The 19,329-nt window shown below is 52.7% G+C and overlaps 1 protein-coding gene across 3 annotated transcripts in view; it reads right to left on the bottom strand.

Annotated features, from left to right (window-relative positions):
* Nucleotides 1–19,329, bottom strand: part of DOCK4 (dedicator of cytokinesis 4) — a 278,124-nt gene that overhangs the window by 138,750 nt on the left and 120,045 nt on the right. For all 3 annotated transcript variants that reach the window (XM_028526081.2, XM_036010391.1, XM_036010392.1), the window contains exons 3-7: nt 17,900–17,940; nt 15,689–15,744; nt 11,981–12,077; nt 8,784–8,932; nt 4,167–4,251 (exon numbers count right to left, since the gene is read on the bottom strand). In XM_028526081.2, coding sequence (XP_028381882.1) covers nt 4,167–4,251; nt 8,784–8,932; nt 11,981–12,077; nt 15,689–15,744; nt 17,900–17,940 — 428 coding nt within the window. The remainder of the gene's footprint in view (nt 1–4,166; nt 4,252–8,783; nt 8,933–11,980; nt 12,078–15,688; nt 15,745–17,899; nt 17,941–19,329) is intronic.

Raw genomic sequence — 19,329 nt, 5'->3', positions numbered from 1 at the left:
CTCTACTCCGGGGACTGACGCCCTGGGCCGTGGAGGATGATCAGCAGCATCTGGCCCCCACCCACCAGACGCCCAAAGCACTTCTCCCCACCCCCACCCCACACCATCCCTATTGTCTCCAGATACCTTGGGGAAGGGCAGGGGGAATTGCCTCTGTTTGAGAAGCACTGGTCTGCCCTCTAAGGACCACAAAACAAGCAGGTAGTGTGATCTCATAAAACCACAAAAGGTTCCTATGCAGATCCTCCGTCCGCACAAACGGCCAGAGAATCCAGCTGCTGAGGGTCCCGTTGTTCTTGTTCGCAGCGAAACCAGGGCCCGGGCTGGCAGGGAGCCCAACCTTCCAGGAGGACATATGCCAGCACCGTGGGGGCTGGCGCTTCTCACTGCTTAGCTGCGCACAATTAGGCGAGAAAGATCTGCTAACCGGGCGGTCAAAAGCCTAAACAAGAGTTTTTTTTTCTAAATGATGCAATGTGGACGTAGTGGGGTGCTAACACCTGTGTTTGAAAGAGGTACAGAGAAGGGGATAAAAGGCAGAAAACCATACTCGAACAACAATAAAAAAATGTTAAAAAAATAAAAGAAAGTGACGCAGAGAAGATGCAGTGAAAGAGAGAAATGGTAGCATCCTCTGTGGGGGCCGCTGGCTCCAGGCCACGGTCCCCGAGCCACGGGTGACAGTCAACCGCCAAAACTGCAACAAGGGGTCGGTGGGGGGAGGCGCCGGCCACCGCTCCCTGGGAATCTGGGAAGTCAGTGTTGGCCCTCACTCCAAGGTCGCCCAGAGAAGCAGACCCAGGGTCACGCACGACCTGAGAGTCCCAGGCCAGGGTGGGACGGGCCCCCGGAGCTGCCTCAGGGGAGCGAACAGGCCCCTCTGAATGGAGTCCCCTGGGTTTTCCTGGGGCTGTTTCCTTGGCTGCAGAGATGCAACCACGACTCGGGGGAGACTCGTGTTGGTGGGAAATCACAGCGTTCTGCTTCCCTCGCCTGTGACATGGAGGCTGTGGACGAGCAGCTGAGCTACACACACAAAAACACTGGTCACAGTCACTGCCTGTCAATCACAGCCCGGATGACACCCCTACCCCCACCCTGTCCATGTGGCACCCCCAGCGGCCACCACTGACGAACGGGAAATGTTGAGACAGGAAGTCAATTCGCCATTCCACAGGCGCCGTGACTCGAAAGGCACGGAGATAAAATGGTTGGTGCACGAAACCAGACCAGGGAACGCACAAGGCACTTGCACAGATGCTGCTCGTTGCTGAATCAGATGTTTGACGCCCCCACCTAAACACGAGGATGTGACTGTGCTGCGGCCAGTGAGATGGAAGTGCAAGTGTCAGGAAGGCTCATTGAAGTGGCTGAACCAACTGAGAGGAAGCTTTCTCCTCCTTCCTGCGGGAGAGCAGATGCAATGGCTAGTGTTCTTGCAGCTACTTTGTACTTTGAAGTGTTCCTGACGGAAGCCATGCACTGCACAGCAGGAAGAGAAGAGTGTGCATTCACTCAGACACCAGGACACTATGAACAAGCCCAGAACTTCTTGCTCCTGGAATTGCACATTGTGAGAGGGAACTAAATTCCTATCGTGTCCAAGATTTATTATTCACTTCATGAAACATAACCAAATCTAATCTTAAGCTTTATCAGAGAAGGTATCCATTAGCCTGGACATCTTGCCTATCTAATAAGGATAAACAAATATGAGAAAACAATGAAAACCAAGCGAATGCTTAAGCACTCTGCAAACATCACATCAAGGCAATGCTTTCTACCTGCGTTTCTTATTTCATCTTCATTTTAAAAACCATGGTAAGAATTACAACCCCAATGAACAGATGAAGAAACTGAGGCTCTGAGAGATGAAGCAGTAAGTCCAAGACCACAGAGAGGGCAAACAGAAGGGGTGGAGGTCACATCCCGTTGCTTGGTCTACAGCCACGGTCTGTTCACGACACTGTAATGACCTCAGAAAGGCTGACTGCGTATTGAGTGCAGAGCACTGTACCAGGTGGTCTCGGGTGTAATGGGAGAAATATAAGATGCAGTGCCCGCTCTAAAGAAACTTCAGACTGAGAGATTTAAAAAGAAAAAACAGTGAAAGACAAAATATAACACTCAAAACAATGGGCCCTTAGAGGCTATGACCGACAGCTAAATTACACGGACTTGATTTGTTATAGAAACAAAGAGGCAGTGAGGGCTTTAACTTGGAACACCCTTACTCCACTGCTCCCTCCTTCCCTGCCTCCCTCCAGCTGACCATGAACTGTGCTCTCAGTCCGCACGAGACCCTTGGCACGGCAGCCGTAAACCCAAGCATGAAATGTCACTCTAGGAAGTTCAATGGAAAGGAAACCCTCTCCAAAAACATAATTTATTTCAACTGGTATAAGGAGGCAGAGATAATCCAAACAGATCAATGGTCAAGGGAAAACCGAAAGGGGTATTAAGAACAGCCTTCTCCAATCAGACACCAGTCCTCGTGAACTTCCGGATGACTGTTCCCAGCACGTCTCAGATACAGCAAGTCAAGGATGTCCCACTGTAGACACCACAGGCTGGGAAAGCTACCCCCACAGAGGCAGGGTCCTCTGCAAAGGAGCCTGGTATTTACCACAGGGACCCCTTCTAGGGACACTGCCGTCAGGCGCAGCCCTGTGTCCACTGCAGTGTTATTTACGACCACAGCCGTGAAAATGTGGAAGCAGCCCAGGTGTCCACGAGGAGATGAGTGGACAAAACAACCATGGGACATGGACACGATGGAATACTACTTGGCCGTGGAAAAGGAGTAAGTTTTACCCTTTGTGAAAGCATGGATGGACCTGGAGAACGTTATGCCAAGTGAAAGAAGCCGGTCAGAGAAAGACAAACACCATGTGATCTCACTCATAGGTGGAATCTAACAAACAAAGTGAACTAATAAGCAAAACAGAGGCAGACTCATGGATGGAGAGCAGGTGACAGCTAGTGGTGAGGGGGAGGCTGGGGGGTGGAGGGTCTGAACAAAAAGGACAAAGGACTCACGGACATGTACGACAGTGTGGTGACGGTGGGGTGGGGCGGGGGTCTGAGGGGACTAAATGGTAGCGGGAAAAATAAAATAAAAAAATTGAAAAAACTACCTTTTAAAACTTATGACAGCTTAGGGTAAACACCATTCACATAACCAAGGCTGTATTTTCATATTTATTTCTTGGTCACAAAATGTTTCTTGTAGAAATTTGGAATATATTTAAACAATACAAAGAAAAAAGTCACCTCTATTCTCTCCAGAGAAACACATTTCGATGGTTATATATCCTTTTTGTGTATATATTATAGTTGAAAACCTTGTTTTTTAAAAAAAAGCCACAGCAGTAACTAGAATCGCACCAGGGGGCGTGGCTTTCTGAAAGCCCCACCCCCACCCCAACCACCTTCTCCGATTCCCAGTTTCTAGAGAGCTTTGGTCAGGTCGAGAATCAGGTCTATGCTACACAAGTGTTGAGGATACAAGGCAGCTTGGACCACATGTGAGGAACCCGGATGCCTAGAAAATAATTGGAGTATGCCAGGTTGAAGGCCTCACTACTTCTTGAGGTTTTTTGTTTTGTTTTTTTATTTTTTTTAAGATTTTATGTATTCATTTTTAGAGAGAGGAGAAGAGAAGGAGAAAGAGAGGGAGAGACACATCAATGTGTGGTTGCCTCTCACGCGCCCTGCACTGGGGACCTGGCCCACAACCCAGGCAGGTGCCCTGACTAGGAATCGAACTGGCGACCCTGTGGTTGCAGCCCTCATTCAATCCACTGAGCTACACCAGCCAAGGCCTCCTTGGTTTTTATAACAAACAAGAAGTCGGGGGGACGCTATGCTGGGCAACATGTTCCAGTATTTCCAGTTAGTCCCAGGCCTTAGCACTGAAAGCCCACTGGGGTGTAGGAGAGCCGGCCCCAGCTGGAGGCTGCGGAGGCACATTCTGGCATCTGGTTGGGGCACAGGCCGCATACCCAGGAGCCAGGACTGGACACAGCTAGTCACCGCCTTGTCCTGAGTCACAGCAGACGACCGTGCACAGCCTGCGAGCATCTCACCCGCCTGGCAAAAGCACGGAGCGGGCCGTGGAAACCGCAGAATCACGGGGAGGCGGAGCTAACACCGCCCGTACCTACCAGGCGGTAGAGCTCGGTGACACTGACGTCCTCCGGGTCCACCATGGCGTACTCCTTCCGGGGCACCAGGTCCAGGCCCAGCTGTCTGCAACACAAATGGCGAAGTTGGAGAAAACAGTCACCTTCAGGGGCTGCATAACCGTCGTTACTGTTTACCACGTCACCTTGAACTGAGACACAGCAGCCACCGGGCTTTCCCACCTGTGTCTTACATGGTACCACTTGTTGCCGTGGTTGGGGTGGCCCCGGGACCAGGCTGGACCCAGGGCAGGGCCGGAGAGACAGGAGATGATGCGAGGCGGGCAAATTAGGGGGCGGGGACCGGCACTGTGAGCCGGGAGAAATGGTGCAGTCCCTGTGCCAGGTTTCACGGTGGCCGACGTGCGGCTCGCTGTGCTGAGACACTTCCTACGGCAGTTCCACCCAGTCTCGGGAGGCTCGAGTGGAGCAGCGGGTGCGGGATGTCTCACCTTGGCCAGAGGAAACACAGCGGGACCCGCCCGTCTCCCTCCGCGGCCTTGACTCCTCCCCAGGACGCGCCTGCTGCGCCGCGGCTCTCGCTACTGGACCATTCACTCATCTCCTTAACCACCCGCGAGCAGCCCACGGGTGTCCTGGTGCCTCTGTCATGCCCTGTAGAGCGAGGCCCCGACACCGGCTCTCTCTGCGAGGCGACCCTCGACTTCCAGGCTGCTTCTCTGCATCCCTCTCGCTGTGCCCCCCAGCACACGCCGCCCTTCCTCTCGTCTGCGCATGTCCCTAGCCCCCCAAGTCCCCCGCCCTCGCCGGGCCCGCAGCGGAGGTGTTGCAAACAGAACTGATGGCGTCCGCGCCTGCGCCAGCCGCGCGCTGCCCCGGCCACCCGAGGGGTGCTTGTTCTTAAGGAGAGGGGGAGACCGTGGCCTTCTCAAAGGCAGAAACCGTGGTGCAGATACCAAAATAGTCTCTAAATTTCCATCAGTCATGATTCTGCTTGAGAAGCTTAACAACCACTTGTTTTCTGAATACCCAGGTCTCCCGGGGATGGGCTCCTCTGTGTCCTCCGGCAAGTTGCGCACGGAAGGGAAACCCAACCCCCTACGACTGTATCTGGGAAGAGGGGGCGTAGGGAGGTGATAGGGCTGGGTGAGACCTAAGGGTGGGGCCCGGACCCCACAGGACTGGTGTCAGAAGAAGCGACAGAGACATGAGGGACTTCTCCCTCTCATGTGAGCCCAGAGGAAAGGCCACGTGAGGACAGTGATGACACGGTCCCCTGCAAGCCGGCACAAGCAGGCCCTCACCGGACACCAGGTTTGCTGGCACCTTGGCCATGGACTTCCAGCCCCCAGAGCGGCGAGAAGCCAACGCCTGTTGTTTCAGCTGCCCGTCTGCGGGATGGCGTTACGGCAGCCTGAGCAGCCCGGCCCGGCCCCAGGGGTGCTGAGGGGTCCAGGCCCCGCTCCCCTTCCCCTCCCAAGGGAAACCACTGGGCTGCAACATAAGACATAACCTTCCAGGGGGTCAGTGCTGCTGAGGGAAAATTGCCTAGCAACGGAGAGAGGGCACAAAACCACACACAGCCACGGCCTCCGCCTTCCCCAGACCTGCCCTAAGGGGAGGGGCCTGCTCACGTTGCCTTCTGGTGGGGGGCGGGTGACACAGTCTAGTCTCTGACCATCTCCTCCCCCAGAGCCACAGCCGGCGGCTCACTGGTCGGCCCCTGACCCACGGACAGCTCATGCACGGACTGGCCGGCGGGCGGCTCACGGGGGGCGGGTGTGGACCGCTCGGTGTGGACAGGATCAGCGAGCTTCCGTCTTTGAGAACTCACATCTGGGAATTCACACGGCACCAGCCTTGTGGCAGAAGGCAGCAGAGCTGCACAGGGCAGCCGGCTCACAGCACCGCGGAACCCGTGGGTCAAGGCCACCTCCAGCTGCAGAGGCTCCGAAGCAGGTGTGGGCTCCAGAACCTTCCTGGGCTCCGGGGCCGAGGAGCAAGCACTTCCCTCCCCCACCGCCCCCACCACTCAGGTGCGGGTTTCCTGGACCCCGGCGGTGTGGAGGGAGTTTTAGCTGCTTCCTCCCACCGTGTCAGTTCCCGGCCATGTCCTGAGGACGACCTCCCGCTGTCAGAGGTCTGCAGGCTCACAGAGCAGGAGCAGAGCCGTGCTTTGCAAAGACGAGGAAGAAATGGGGTGAACAGGAAGCGGGCAGGTGGACGCCCCTGGGGGGCGGGGGGCGGGTCAAGTTTTGCCCCAAAGCGGCCACTAAACTGCTCTGGGAAGTGAGGGAGGAGGGAGGAACGAACCCTCGGTCCCACACACTCCTTGTGGGAAGGTCAAAGGGCAGCAGAGGAGTGCGTGAGGGAACAGACCCAGGGACCACTCTGGGACTCCTGCCTGAGGCTCCCAGGGCTGAAAACTTCTTTCCCCAGCCCCCCGCCAGGGAACAGGTGGGTCGACGACCCCTCCTCGCACGCTTCCCTTCCCCGGAGGGCGTGGCTGTGCCACTCGGCACTTTGCCGGACAACCAGAGACTGAACCCACTCCTCACTTACAGCCGTCCACGGGTCCACATGCTGGCAAGTCCTTGTAGGGCAACCGGCTCTAGTCTGACACGTGAAAGAATGCCCCAGACCCACTTCCCACCGAGCGCTCTCCAGTAAGGAGACCCACACCGCGGGGAATGAGACCCCTGCACCCCCTGTGTGTGGCAAGTCATTTTCCAATAAAGAGTCCAAGAAATTCAGAGAAAACAGAGCGCGCAGAAAATGCTTGACTTCGAGGGCGATCTAAACATTCCACCACTCGCGTTCACGCACCCAGGTGTTATCTACCAGCCTACTCAGCCACAGAGCCGCCCGCAGCGCGGGCTGGAACTGCCGGAGTCAAAACGGATTCAGGGTTTGGTCACAGTCCCGTTTCTCCTTCCTTTCCTCCCAGGCCCCGCCTTTCCTGACCCTGGGAAAGGGTTGTGCAGCCTGCTCTCTGGTTCTCGGTGTTTCGATAAGCTAACTTCCTCCCACGTTCATCCGATTTACAAACAGGGTCTTCTGAATTGGGACCAGCATCGTGGCTAAGAGCCAGTACAATTTGATGGAAACTGTTTTTCCAAAATAAAAAAAAAAAGGAGCACATGGAAGACAGAGCTACACAGGGGACACTCTGATTCCTTTAGACCCACCCCGTGCCCCCAGCAAGACAGGGGCCTCCGGGCAGATGGCTGGCGGACTCTCTCTCCCGGGGCTGGCGGGGAAATGCCGAGGGTGGATCACACGGCCCTGCAGCAAGCGGGCCCTGGGGCCTCACCGAGTCCGGCCTACTCCTCTACAGGTGAACTCGCTGAAGCCCAGAGGGGCTCGGGAAGGCACCTCCGGCCCTAGAAGAGCCAGTTCCTAAGGAATCATCTCGAGGCCACCGCACCAGGATGTGTTTTTCATCCCCGCCCCCACCCCGAGGGAGGAAAGGCCCAGAGATAAGCAAATGAGGGCCACACCGCTGACCGGCTGCAAAAGGATGGCATTTCTCACCCCACAAAGCGCCGGTGGTAGTGGGGGTGCCGTGGAGGTATACGGGGTTTGACCGGCCCGAAGAGGCTGACCTGTGTGCACGAGATCGGTCCGGGCTGTGAGGAGGGCCCGCCGGAAGGTCACAGTCCACAGGAAGCAAAGGGGGAGCACCATGCCAGGGCAGGGGGAGAGCTCTCTGCCCTCCAGTTGTCGTTTCCAGCTTCTGGAAGCAGCGGATTCCCCTACGGTGTGCCTCCTGCCATTCCCCTTTGCTGTCTGCATTGCCTTTGCTCTGTCACTCTAAGACCTTTGAAGGTCCAAACAGCAAAGGGAGGTTTGGGAGAGGAAAGGAGGGCGATATTCAGGGACCTTTTAACGCCCTGCAAGTTAGAGCCACACGAGCTCAGGATTAGAGTCAGAGCTGGCTTTTCCGCGCTTCTCTCCCACGTATTAGCAGTCATCCTTACTTAGCACAGTGTCAGCCTCGATCAGAGCTTCAAGTGATTAGATTCACTATTTCACGTGACTGTTACTATGGTCACTTGGTTTTATTTAAGGGTAAATCTCCGTCAAGAGCAGCTTCTGTGCTCTGCCAGCGGCTCCTCAGAGAGGCTGATCTTCGTGTGCCAGAGCAGTCTGGGCTGTGAGGGGGGCCCCGCAGGCAGACTCCCCCGCCCCCCGGGAGCCGTGGTCTGCCGCGTCCCCCTGCGGACTGCGCGGGTGACCTCTGACCACAACACGGAGAGGTGTGAGTTCCAAGGAACTGCATTCGCCAAACCTACAGCCCACCTGAAACCCAGACCAGCCTGGCGGGAGCCATGTCTAACGTGCCTGGGAACAGTCCATGTTCAGGAGCACGGGCCGGCGTCAGGCCGCACAGGGGACTAGGGAGCAGACAGCAGCCCCGTCCCTGCAGTGGCCCCTGAGCAGGCCTAGGAGGTGCGGTTCTCAGCTCCGTCAATGACAGTTTGTACTAAACCCCCCAAAACGGACACCTGGAAAAGCCCCATGAAGTGTCCTCCGGAGATAAAGCCACACGTCATCAGCTCAGGCCCCTGTCTGCGGTGCTCGCCCCCCGCCCTCCTCCCGCCCCCCGGGATGCCCCTGGGGGGGGCCGGCACTCACTCGTTGCCCCAGTCCAGGCGGGCAGTGATGTGGCGCTTCACGTCCCTCATGCGGTCGTGCGTCAGGTGGCCCACCAGCACCTGCCGCCGCAGGTCCAGGATCTCGTTCATGATGTGCCACAGCCGGTGGAAGAGGTCGCCCTCGTTCCTCTAGGAGACACGCAAACGGGCAGGCTCAGCAGCCGGTCCCCAGCGCGGCCACAGAGGAGAGAGGACAGGGAGGGGCGCGTCCTATGTGCTGGCCTCTCCGGGGACAGGCTCTTCCTCAGCAGACTCCGGCCGCGTGTCCACAAACGCGCTCGCCGCTCTGCTCACTGTCACTCTGTCTGGTGATACTGCTCCCCCACCCCCACCCCCCACCCCCCGAAGAGGCCAGCGTCCCTCCTGAGGCTGCCCCGCGCGGGCACCGCGACCAGGCCCCCACTGTGCGCCGCACCCACGGCTCCACCCGGTCTCGGGGCCGCCTCCCTCTCCGTGGAGCGGAAACGTGGCTGTGAGACTCTGAGTGCTGCAGAGACCAGGGAAGTTCTTATTTGCCTGCGTGAGCTCGGGAGCAGCAGACTGACCCACACTTGCACTCCGGCCCAGCACGGGGCCCGGGGCCCGGGGCAGACCGTCTCTGGGGAGACTGGAGAAGCGGGCTGCTGGGCAGAGGTGAGCAAACGCCCTGCCGAAGGCCCCCCACCCATCACCCAGTAGAAGACGGCTGCTGTGCTTCTCCCACGTTCCTTGTGGCTTTACCACGGATGTATTAAGTGACATTTTAAGGACGCTACTCAGGCCTTCGCCAATGTTACTCAGAAGAGCAACGGGCATTTCTCAGGCATTCACCATGTGCCCCGACGCTCACTGGTCTCCCATCAAGTGGGTCTCTCGTGCTGCTTAGGATTCACGAGACACGATCGGCCCCATCAAGCACCTGCCAGCGGGGAAGCGAGGTGCCTGACGATTGCCGAAGAGCAGTGTGGACGGCACCCCAGTCCACTCCAGCACGGTGACCTTGAACTAAACCGTTCGCCACAGAGCATGTACATCAGGAAGACAGAACCCGGGGGTCCGGCCCAGCCACGCCAGCCTCCTTGTCAAGGTCAAAAATCTGGCACCTCCCGGGTAAACGTTGTCCTTGTTCCCCATGTACTGACTACCACGCCAGTGCCCAGGGAAACTGTAAATAATCCCGTCCCCACTGCCCGGAACAGTGGCGGCAAGGAGGGTACCCCCAGAGCTTACAACACGAGGTTTTCCAGCCCATGTGGTGTGTCCCCGGAATAGAGGCTCCACACCTCAGAAGCAGGAAAAAATAGCTGGAAAGGGCAGCATCAAGAGGAAACGCAACTCTGTTCCCCCCACACACAGGGGAAGTGCCGGCCCAGGACTCCCAGGGGAAAACACACTGTGGCTATTTTTATCCATCTCCCGCTGGGTGTCGGGAGGCAGTGATCTGAACATTTCGAATAGTTTCATTTTCCATGTCACCGGCATGCACAATGTTATTCTAAGTAAAATAATACGTGGATTTTATATTCATTCCAACGTGTTATTTTTTTTTAATCTCCAAAGGAGGCCTTTGTCCCCTTGGCAGTGTCCCCGCCCAGAGCTCAGTGCCCTGGACCTTGCATTTGCGGGGTTCCAGCCCAGCGGGGACTCCGGCGTGTCCTCTGAGACTGTCCCGTGGACTCTGCTATTGAGTCCAAAAGCCACTGGGCCCAGTCAGATGAACCCGAAACCAGGAGGGTTTGTCTTAGGGACTTTTTAAGACTCTCTTGCCTCAATCAATGTCCGACTGCACGTCATGCGGAACAAACAACGCAAACTGTCCCTCCAGCCCCTGTCCCTCGCCGCTTTGGGCTGACCCTTGGGCAGGCTTTTCAAATGGCTTCGTCAGGGTAAGAACACCTTTGTATTTTGAACACATCTGTCCAGGTGATTAAGCTGTTCTATACTTCCCTTTGAAAATAAAAAAAGAACTTAGCATCCTCAAATTTCCACATACCCAGCAGTTCTCGGTGGGGGCTCTACCGAGTCAGAACCCAAGCCCAGCCTGGCTGGCGTAGCTCAGTGGATTGAGTGCAGGCTGCGAACCAAAGTGTCGCAGGTTCGATTCCCAGTCAGGGCACGTGCCTGGGTTGCAGGCCGTGGCCCCCAGCAACCGCACATTGATGTTTCTCTCTCTCTCTCTCTATCTCCCTCCCTTCCCTCTCTAAAAAATAAATAAATAAAATCTTTTAAAAAATAAATGAAATTAATTTAAAAAAAAAAAAGAACCCAAGCCCAGACCACGCCCTCGGCTGGCCGGCTCCCGTCCCTCGCGGTGAGCTGGGGCCGTCCGGGCCGCTCTCGTCTCCAGTGGGTGTGGGCGGTCAGGTGAGACACTGAGGACAGAGTGCTCCCCACGGCACTCAGTAAGAGTGGTGTGCTCTAGAGGGTACATCCATACCCACACAGAGGCTCCCAGAACATCCCACCCCCTTTTTTTTTTATTATTCAAGAAACATTCCTTTTTACGGTCCATTTAGAAAATTCTCACTGATTCTGGGCAAGCAGTCTGACGCTGTCAGTACACGTGAAGCAGACAGCAAATGAAAATACAATGAAATGCCACCGATATGAAAATTATGTTGAAAATAAGTCTCTGTCTCCCTTAAACTTAAATATGTTCAGAAAGCTTGACACTAGCTCCCTGTAAAACACCCTCTTCGATCAGATGCCAGGAAAAGGATGTCTTGCGCTCCCCCGGCCAGGAGAAGCGCTCGCAGGCCCACGCAGGGCGCACACGGGGAGCAAGTGCACGCAGGCCGGCCCTGACACCTGGTGTCCTTGACTCCCGGCGGGGGGCGGGGGGGGGGGGGGGGCGGGGCTGGGGACGCAGAGCAGCTGCTCCAACACTGGTCCCTGCTTCCCCTTATTCAGCTTTTTCTTTTTTTAAAGATGTTATTTACTTATTTTTAGAGGGAAGGGAAGGGAGGGAGGAAGAGAGAGAGAGAAGCATCCACGTGTGGTTGCCTCTTACACGCCCCCTCCTGGGAACCTGGCCCGCAACCCAGGCCCGTGCCCTGTCTGGGAGTCGAACCGGTGACCCTTTGGTTCAGTCCTCAGGCCGGCGCTCAGTCCTCTGAGCCACCCCAGCCAGGGTCCCATTCAGCTGTTGCTTAAAGCAATTCCCTGTCGAAAGAACCACGCCGTCGGGAGGGGACCTACCACGTAGAGCTGCTTCCACATGGCTCCCCAGTCTCGCAGCGTCGAGGTCATTTCTGTGATGACAGAGTCCTCGGTGGGGACGATCATTTCAAACTGTCTGTGGAATTAAGAAAGAGAAACGAAGTGCATATGCAAGTATCAGGGACAACCAGCCTCTCTGGGACACCCTCAGAGATAAACTAGGAAAAAAAGCCGCTTCTCTACCCCGGGTTCTGCGGACAGTGCCGGGGCCGGTTCTGACCCGGTGTGCGGCACGCCCCGTGGGTTCCGGCAGTGCTGTCCCAGAGGGGCCAGCCACGCCGCCCAGACAGACCCAGACAGAGTCAAGCAGGGCGGTGACAAGGCAGCCACATCAGAAGAGTCCGGCTCTGGCCACAGCAGGACCACGAAACAGCAGCTTGTGGAAGCTCTAATCCGGCCCCCGAGCCCTCGCCTGTGCCACTGTGAGGCCCCCAGGCTTGCTTTCCTGGGACAGGGCTTTTGCTTCCCACGGCCCCGAGGGTGTGACCCGCTCGGTTCACCGATGACGAGCTGACGGCTGCAAACACCCCAACTCGGGGGACACCAGGTACTGGCTGACACTCCCGGGGTGTCATTACCACTTCGTGTTCGTGGTCTGTGACCGGGGCCCTGGAGAATGACGTCACCTATCAGTGATGTGTCCGTGCACTGTCCAACGTATGCCGGCCTCAAGCCTGCGCAGGTTTTTGAGTATCCGCTATAAAATGTCTCTCTCTGTGATCAGGGCAATGTGTCCTCCCTGTTTCTCCTCTAGAAATCAGCAACTCGACTCGGAAAACACTCAGCCCAGTATCTAGTCAGGCGGGGTCCCACTGCGGAGCGGATACATAAAAAGATTTGGGGGTAGGGGACAAAAAGACTTAACTTGTTCTCCGTGCCTACCATAACCTTTTTCTTCATCTCGAGTTTCTTTTCTCAGGTTCCTTCCTCCCGTTTTTACGCAGGTTAAAATGGTTAAGTGGTTATCACTACCACTTCTCAAAAGAATGCTACCAACTATATTGATGAGGATTGTTTTCTTCATTTGAGTTTTTTCCCCCAAGGACAATGCCTCCTCCTTAGAAGATAACAGCATCTGAGGCTCTGACCCAGGAAAAAGACTGTTTAGCATGAAGCTCGTTGATGCATTGCAGTTCCTTTTGCACGCTATGTCCAAAGAGGGTACAACTACCTTCTGCTGAGTCTCTATGGGAACCGAAATCCCACCCCGCTTTCCTCCCCAGCAGAGCCTCATCGCCCCACTCCCAGCTGCTGCCAAAACACTCGCCCTGTGACTATTCCCCTCCCTCCTGCAGGGTCAACACAGCTGCAGATGTAAAGCTGGAAGGAGCGTGAACAACAGTCCATGACCTGTGACACACACACAGACTCGTCGTCAAGCCTGCAGATGCCACTTCCAAGTGGTTGTGCGTCCGTCCACTCCGCTTTTGAAGGAACTGTTGCGACCTCACTGGTGACTCTTCGGGGGTGGAGGTGATGCGGCGATCAGACACAACCTCGAGGAGGGAGCAGCAAATGTCCAGGAACTCGCCACAGCCCACTTCACTCTCAGAAGGGGCACAGCCCGCGCAGGGACGAGCAGTCCAGATGGGGCCTCGCCGTTCTCCAACTCCAACTCGATGCAAGGACCCCCTCCGTCCTACAGCCCCCCACGACCCAGGCAGGCGAGAGCACAGAGGCAATTCCGCCTGTGGGAAGCTGATTTGGGTTTGTTCAACCAAAATGTAAATTTTCCAGAAGCACAAAATTGCCGTTTTAGGGGAGGCAGCTGTTTCCGGTTAATTATCCCAAAACCAAAATCAGGCTCCGCAGAGCCCGCCGCTAGCAGCTGCCCCCGGGATGAGGCTCCGTCCGGCGGTTCGGAGACGCTCTCTGTGGCTGCCACACCCTGGCGGCCCGTCGGGCTGCTGGTCCCCTGACAAGGAGGCGGGACGTCCACAGGCCACCAGCGCCCTCTCCGGGGAAGCAAGCCCCCGGGGAGACCGTGCTTCACTGGTTTCGGGCTCAAGTTTTGCTTCCCGTTGACAGTCCCAGAATCGAGGGTCTTGATGCCAACATGTTTTTTGTTTTTGTTTTGTTTTTTTAGAAAATAAATTTTGGTTCTACCCCGAAGTTCTCTTGTGTAATGTTTTCTGTAGTCAGAGCAGACGGGGGGCGGGGGGGGCCGAGGGGCTGGGCTGGGGGGCCCCGTGCTCTGCAAAACTGTGGGGTCAGGGTGGGGATTGAGACAAAGGCAGCAAAGTGGCCTGGCTGCACAGGTCTGCCCAGGGGGGCCCCCCGCTGTGGGACCAGGTTGAGACCCTGGGGTTTCCACATGGCCCAGCCCAGACGGCTGGGGCGACAGGTCAGAAGGAAGAGGAAGCCTGTGGCCGACATGTTCTGAGGACTGTCCTCTGGCGACTGCAGGAGGGCTGGGCACTGCCCCACCACGCCTGGGGGAGAACACCCCAAGGATGAATCACTCGCCCGGACTCACTGCTGGTGGATTACGGCTACACAACATCTGTGATGAACACATTTATGACACCAGAAGTAGCCGTGGTAACTGTTAGCACAGGGCACTGGAATTACGGTTTTCATCTACTGTGTTAAGTGATGGCCACTGTAACTCCACCGAAAACAATAACGCTGCTTCCAGTAATTAAGACATCTAGTGTAAGTGTCTCCTACACTCTAAGTTCAATCCTCCCAGGGAGCACAGCTACACCGCAGACTCCCGGCCACGTGCGGCCGTTACTGCGCTGCACTGAGATTTAATACTCTGCCTTTGCAGAGAGCGGCTACCAGCATCATCCACTTAAATAGCATCCTTGGAATTCTTTTGGTAAGCCTCGAGTTTAAAGGTCTCATTTACCATGCTCTATAATGTGCTTTCAAAATTCAGAAAAGTGGCTATGTTTTGCTATTTGAGAGAAAAATGTAATTTTTATGGCTGAACCTGTATTCCTTTCTTGGTCATAAAATAAAAACTATTCAACAATCCAGTGCACATTCCTTGTGACACTGGCGGCTGGCGCTCTGACCCAAATCCACGGCCCTTACGCTGCCCCGCTCACGTTAGCCACTGCGATGAGCCGGCGCTGCAGCTTTATTCTGGGGTGTTTTGTTTGACTGACCTATGATCCCGACACCTGCCTCGCGTCCTTTGAAAATAGTCTGGAGAGACTTTTAAAATGCATGAAAAATCCTAGGCGATCGATGAACTCAACCGAGAAAAGTATCACAGAAACAAAGTCCTCTGAAGTATATATAACAATGCCTCTTTGTGGAGGGGTCGCCCGCGGACAGGGCATCCTCTCCAAGGAGAGAGACAGACTTCGCTGCTTACGATCAGTGGTGAGCCCAGGGCATTCCTGGGGTCTGGGACGTGACTCAGCGTTCAATGGGTCTGACCGCCCCGCTTCCCTACGGCAGAAACCAAGGAGAACCAGGCCCTGCACCGTGGACAATGAGGAGGAGCCTCCGAGGTGCCCTGCATGCCGCCGCTGTCCAGCACACGCCAACGTGGCTCTCTCACCCCCCCCCCCCCAGCGAATGCTGAGTGCAACCCGCATTTGTCAGACAGCACAGCCCATGGCGTCATCTTGTATTGTCCATCAGTCCAGACAATCACGGAGCTTTTCAAGTTTCAAAATAAGCGATGGTTCTGTGAGAATCCCCCAGCTGTTAATAAAACTCACGCCTTACCCTTTGTTCTTCACAAAGGCATTTTTCAAGTGGACGTAGCTGGAAGGAAAGATACCCTGGAAGAGAAAAACAGGGAGGTTGCTGTGCGAGCAGTCTGTCAGGGCCAAGTTCGGTTCGCAAGTCACATGTACGGGACCCAGCCCACAACATAACGATACCGGGACTCTCCACCACATCTCCACCACATTCCAGAGCTCAGGCTCATCCCTTGTCTTTTCTACTCTTCACTGGCTTCCAAATTTAAGGTTCTCAAACAAATATAATTTTAAAAACTAAGGGGTTAGCCAAAGAACATACACGCATAACCCACAGACACAGACAGGAGAGCGGTGATGGCCAGAGGAAGGGGCGGGGGGACAAAGGCAAGGAAACGGACATCTGTAATAGGGTGAACAATAAAAATGAAGTAAAAAAATTAAATGTCACTCAAAAAAATATTTTTATAAGACAGAAACTTTAAAATTTTTTCAGGAATTCTGCCTAAGAAGCATGTTACATTGAATAAGATTTTTAAAATAATATTGCATGGTTTAGAAAAAAAGGTCATTCTTTTTGTTTGTTTTGGGTATTTTCTCCAAAACACTCATGTGTGTATTTAAATTATACACTAAAAAAAAAAGATACCGATGTGAATTTGGAGACAACTTGTGTATTAAGTGCTCCAGAAGATCTCTGATGAGAACGGAGCAGTAATTAATCACCAGGCTGCCATTCCCTTGCAACAAAAATTAAACAAAAGGAGCCACGCTGGCTTAAAGCTTTTCATTGTCGGGAAAAGACAGGACAAGGAAATTGTTCTTTTGTGCTCAATGAGACATTGAAAGAAACAACATTAAAAAGATAAGCATCAATTTTATTGTCCATTAAATGACAATACCCTCTGAATGATCTTGTATGTATAATCAAATGACACATTCAATTAAATATTTAGAAAAACAAATGTCATTTGAATACATTATCACCGTTGTGGATCCAAGGATAACATAAAATTTAATAATCTAATTCCGTACATATGAAACAATAGTAAAGAGGTATATAGGTTAGAAAAATAATTTTTTCCTTCAAAATTTAAATTTGTCTTAATATGGTAAAATTAAGAGAGTAATTACAATTAACAAAGAAAAATCCAGAATTTGGAAGTAGAAGAATGACAGAAATAAGAGAAGTCTAATAGATTTTTTTTTCTCAAACAAGCTCTAAATGGATAATTAAATACTGAAGCTATATTTGCATGTGAGTAGCAGATGTCTAAAAATAACTTTAAATGAGGGCTACAGTATTAAAAAAATTAAGTCTGCCTACTCTTTGCTCCCTCAGGCTTTCCTTTAAAATGATCTAAAATAAATAAAAAAGTAATTAAACAAAGTGGTATCATCCAGAAAAAGGTTAAGAGGCAGAGAAAGACAGGCAAAAGTAAAAACCACACAATTTCTTATCTACAATCCCAACGAAGTCATAATTCAACCAAAAAAAAAAGGGAATGGCAGATAAGAAAACACTAGAGAATGTGGGAAGTATGCTGGAAGGCTGCGGAGATTAGAATCAAGTGGGAAAACATAGACATAGGGAAGGATTAGTGTCAGAACCACTGGCGGTACGGTGAAGGGTGAAACAAAAATCACACTGCTGTGACTCCTCAGTATTCACACAAAGAGGAGAAGGACAATAAGTCTTAGCTGCCTTCTGGAATGGGAGAAAGATGAGCCGTTCCATCGTGGTTCCCCCCCCCCCCCCCCGCCCCCCCCCCCCCGCCCCCCGCCCACCACCTCAGCTGTGCAAACCCAAAGGACTGTTACCACAGCGCTGAGACGCACCACGCTCCCCAGCCCGACACTCCACAAATGATACCACGGAAGAGATGATGAAATACCTCGACTCAGTATTTCTTTTGAAATACGTATTTCCCTTGCCTGAAGTGTAATTTTGCCCTCTGCAAAACGAACGCTTCAAAAAGATTTTGTTTGTGTATAATGAGCTTATTAAGGTCTTCTCAGTACAAATTTCCAGAGCTACAAAGGATTACCATTTGAGCAGCATATTTTAACTGTAATCCAAGTTCAAAGGAATTTCCCAAATTATGAAAATCCGTGTTGCCATTTGGCATTTCAGCTAAGAGTCCCAAGTGGAATTTCAACTGGATAATGAAAGGAAGTAAAATAACTTTTTAAAAATCCCACAATTGTGGTTAGAAGTAATAAATTTTTTTTTTACCTTGAGATTTGGGTTTTTTAAGGCAAATCCTCTGTACCAGCCTGTGAAGAAATAATCATAGTTATCCTTAAATAAACCATTGTGATATTTCAAAGAAATGATTACAAATCAATCGGTTCTTTGCAATGTCTCAGGGAAACTCAAGAATCTGCACAAGACTTAATGTATCCCCCAAACCTCTTTGTCTGGGTACAAAGCCCACTCTGCCACCCAAGCCCAGCGCTTGGCCGACAGACAGGCACAAAGTGTGTCCTCGGTGCGTCCTTCCGGCCGCTGCCCTGGGCTGGAGCCAGTCTCCAGCGCCAGGTGTTGAGAGAGGCGCAGGGAAGACAGTCGGTACTGCCACAGGGACTGTGGGCGGGGCCAGGTGGGTGCTGGAGACGTCTTTATGAAGTGCACGACTGTCTAACTACTATGCTGCACACCCAAAACCAATACAAAATAAAATCTAAAAAGAAAAAAAATACAGGAAGAGTGAAGCCAAGTCTCATTCACAAAGAGAATGAATGATACTCTCTTTCATCCGCTCAGGGACTGACCAACCAAGCGCACCATCACTTTCATTCTGTAGAAGGCCTGTTACTGAGCCTCCCGGCAACGGTGAATCAGTGCGGCAGCATGGCCCTGAAGGGGGAACATGCCCTTTTTATAAAACAAGTGTATATATATATATATATACTTACATATAAATATGTAAGTGTATAGGGCTAACATACAGCCCCCTAGAAATGTAATGTTTTCAGTGTACAGTTTCAAGTGGAGAAACCATTTTACTTATCGGTAAGAAATTATTTTACCATGCAAATGTTCTACTGAATTTTTTTCGATTAATTACATTTTCAAAAAGAAATGATTGAGCTTTGTATTTAAATATTTTTGTTCCTCATAAGTTTTTTTTTAAGGATATACTATTAAAAAACCATACCTAATGGTTTTAAAATAAGAAAAAAAAGAGTGAATGGCAAATCAGGAATTTCTATATCTTAGGGTTTATTAAATCCCTTAAAGACATATGCAAGAAATACACCCATTCTTAAGTAATTATTCTAAGGGAAGCCGACCTTCTCGAAACTGTAGAAATGTCATGGAGAGACCTGTCCAGTTAGACGGAACAGAAAGTTTTTAGATGACAAAATAGCTCCCCTTACCTGTGGAGCCCATTTTCAGGCACTAACTCAAAACAGATTTTATATGTATCTGTATGCAAAGTAGAAACGGACAAAATGCATCTGGCAAAGCCAGAGAAAACACCACATTTTTAAAGGTGCCAATGGCAGGAGCCAGGACAAAGGCCCACATCTCACCAGGCTCTAACTAAATGTAACAGCTCAGTGTGGGGGAACCCAATTTCATCAATAATGAACCTTGATACAGTAGAATATTATCATATTATAAATCCCTAATAAAGACAACAGGTTAGGGAAAAAATG

This window comes from Phyllostomus discolor, chromosome 10, assembly GCF_004126475.2.
Source record: "Phyllostomus discolor isolate MPI-MPIP mPhyDis1 chromosome 10, mPhyDis1.pri.v3, whole genome shotgun sequence".
Lineage (NCBI taxonomy): Eukaryota > Metazoa > Chordata > Mammalia > Chiroptera > Phyllostomidae > Phyllostomus > Phyllostomus discolor.
This window is presented reverse-complemented; position numbering and strand designations above follow the sequence as displayed.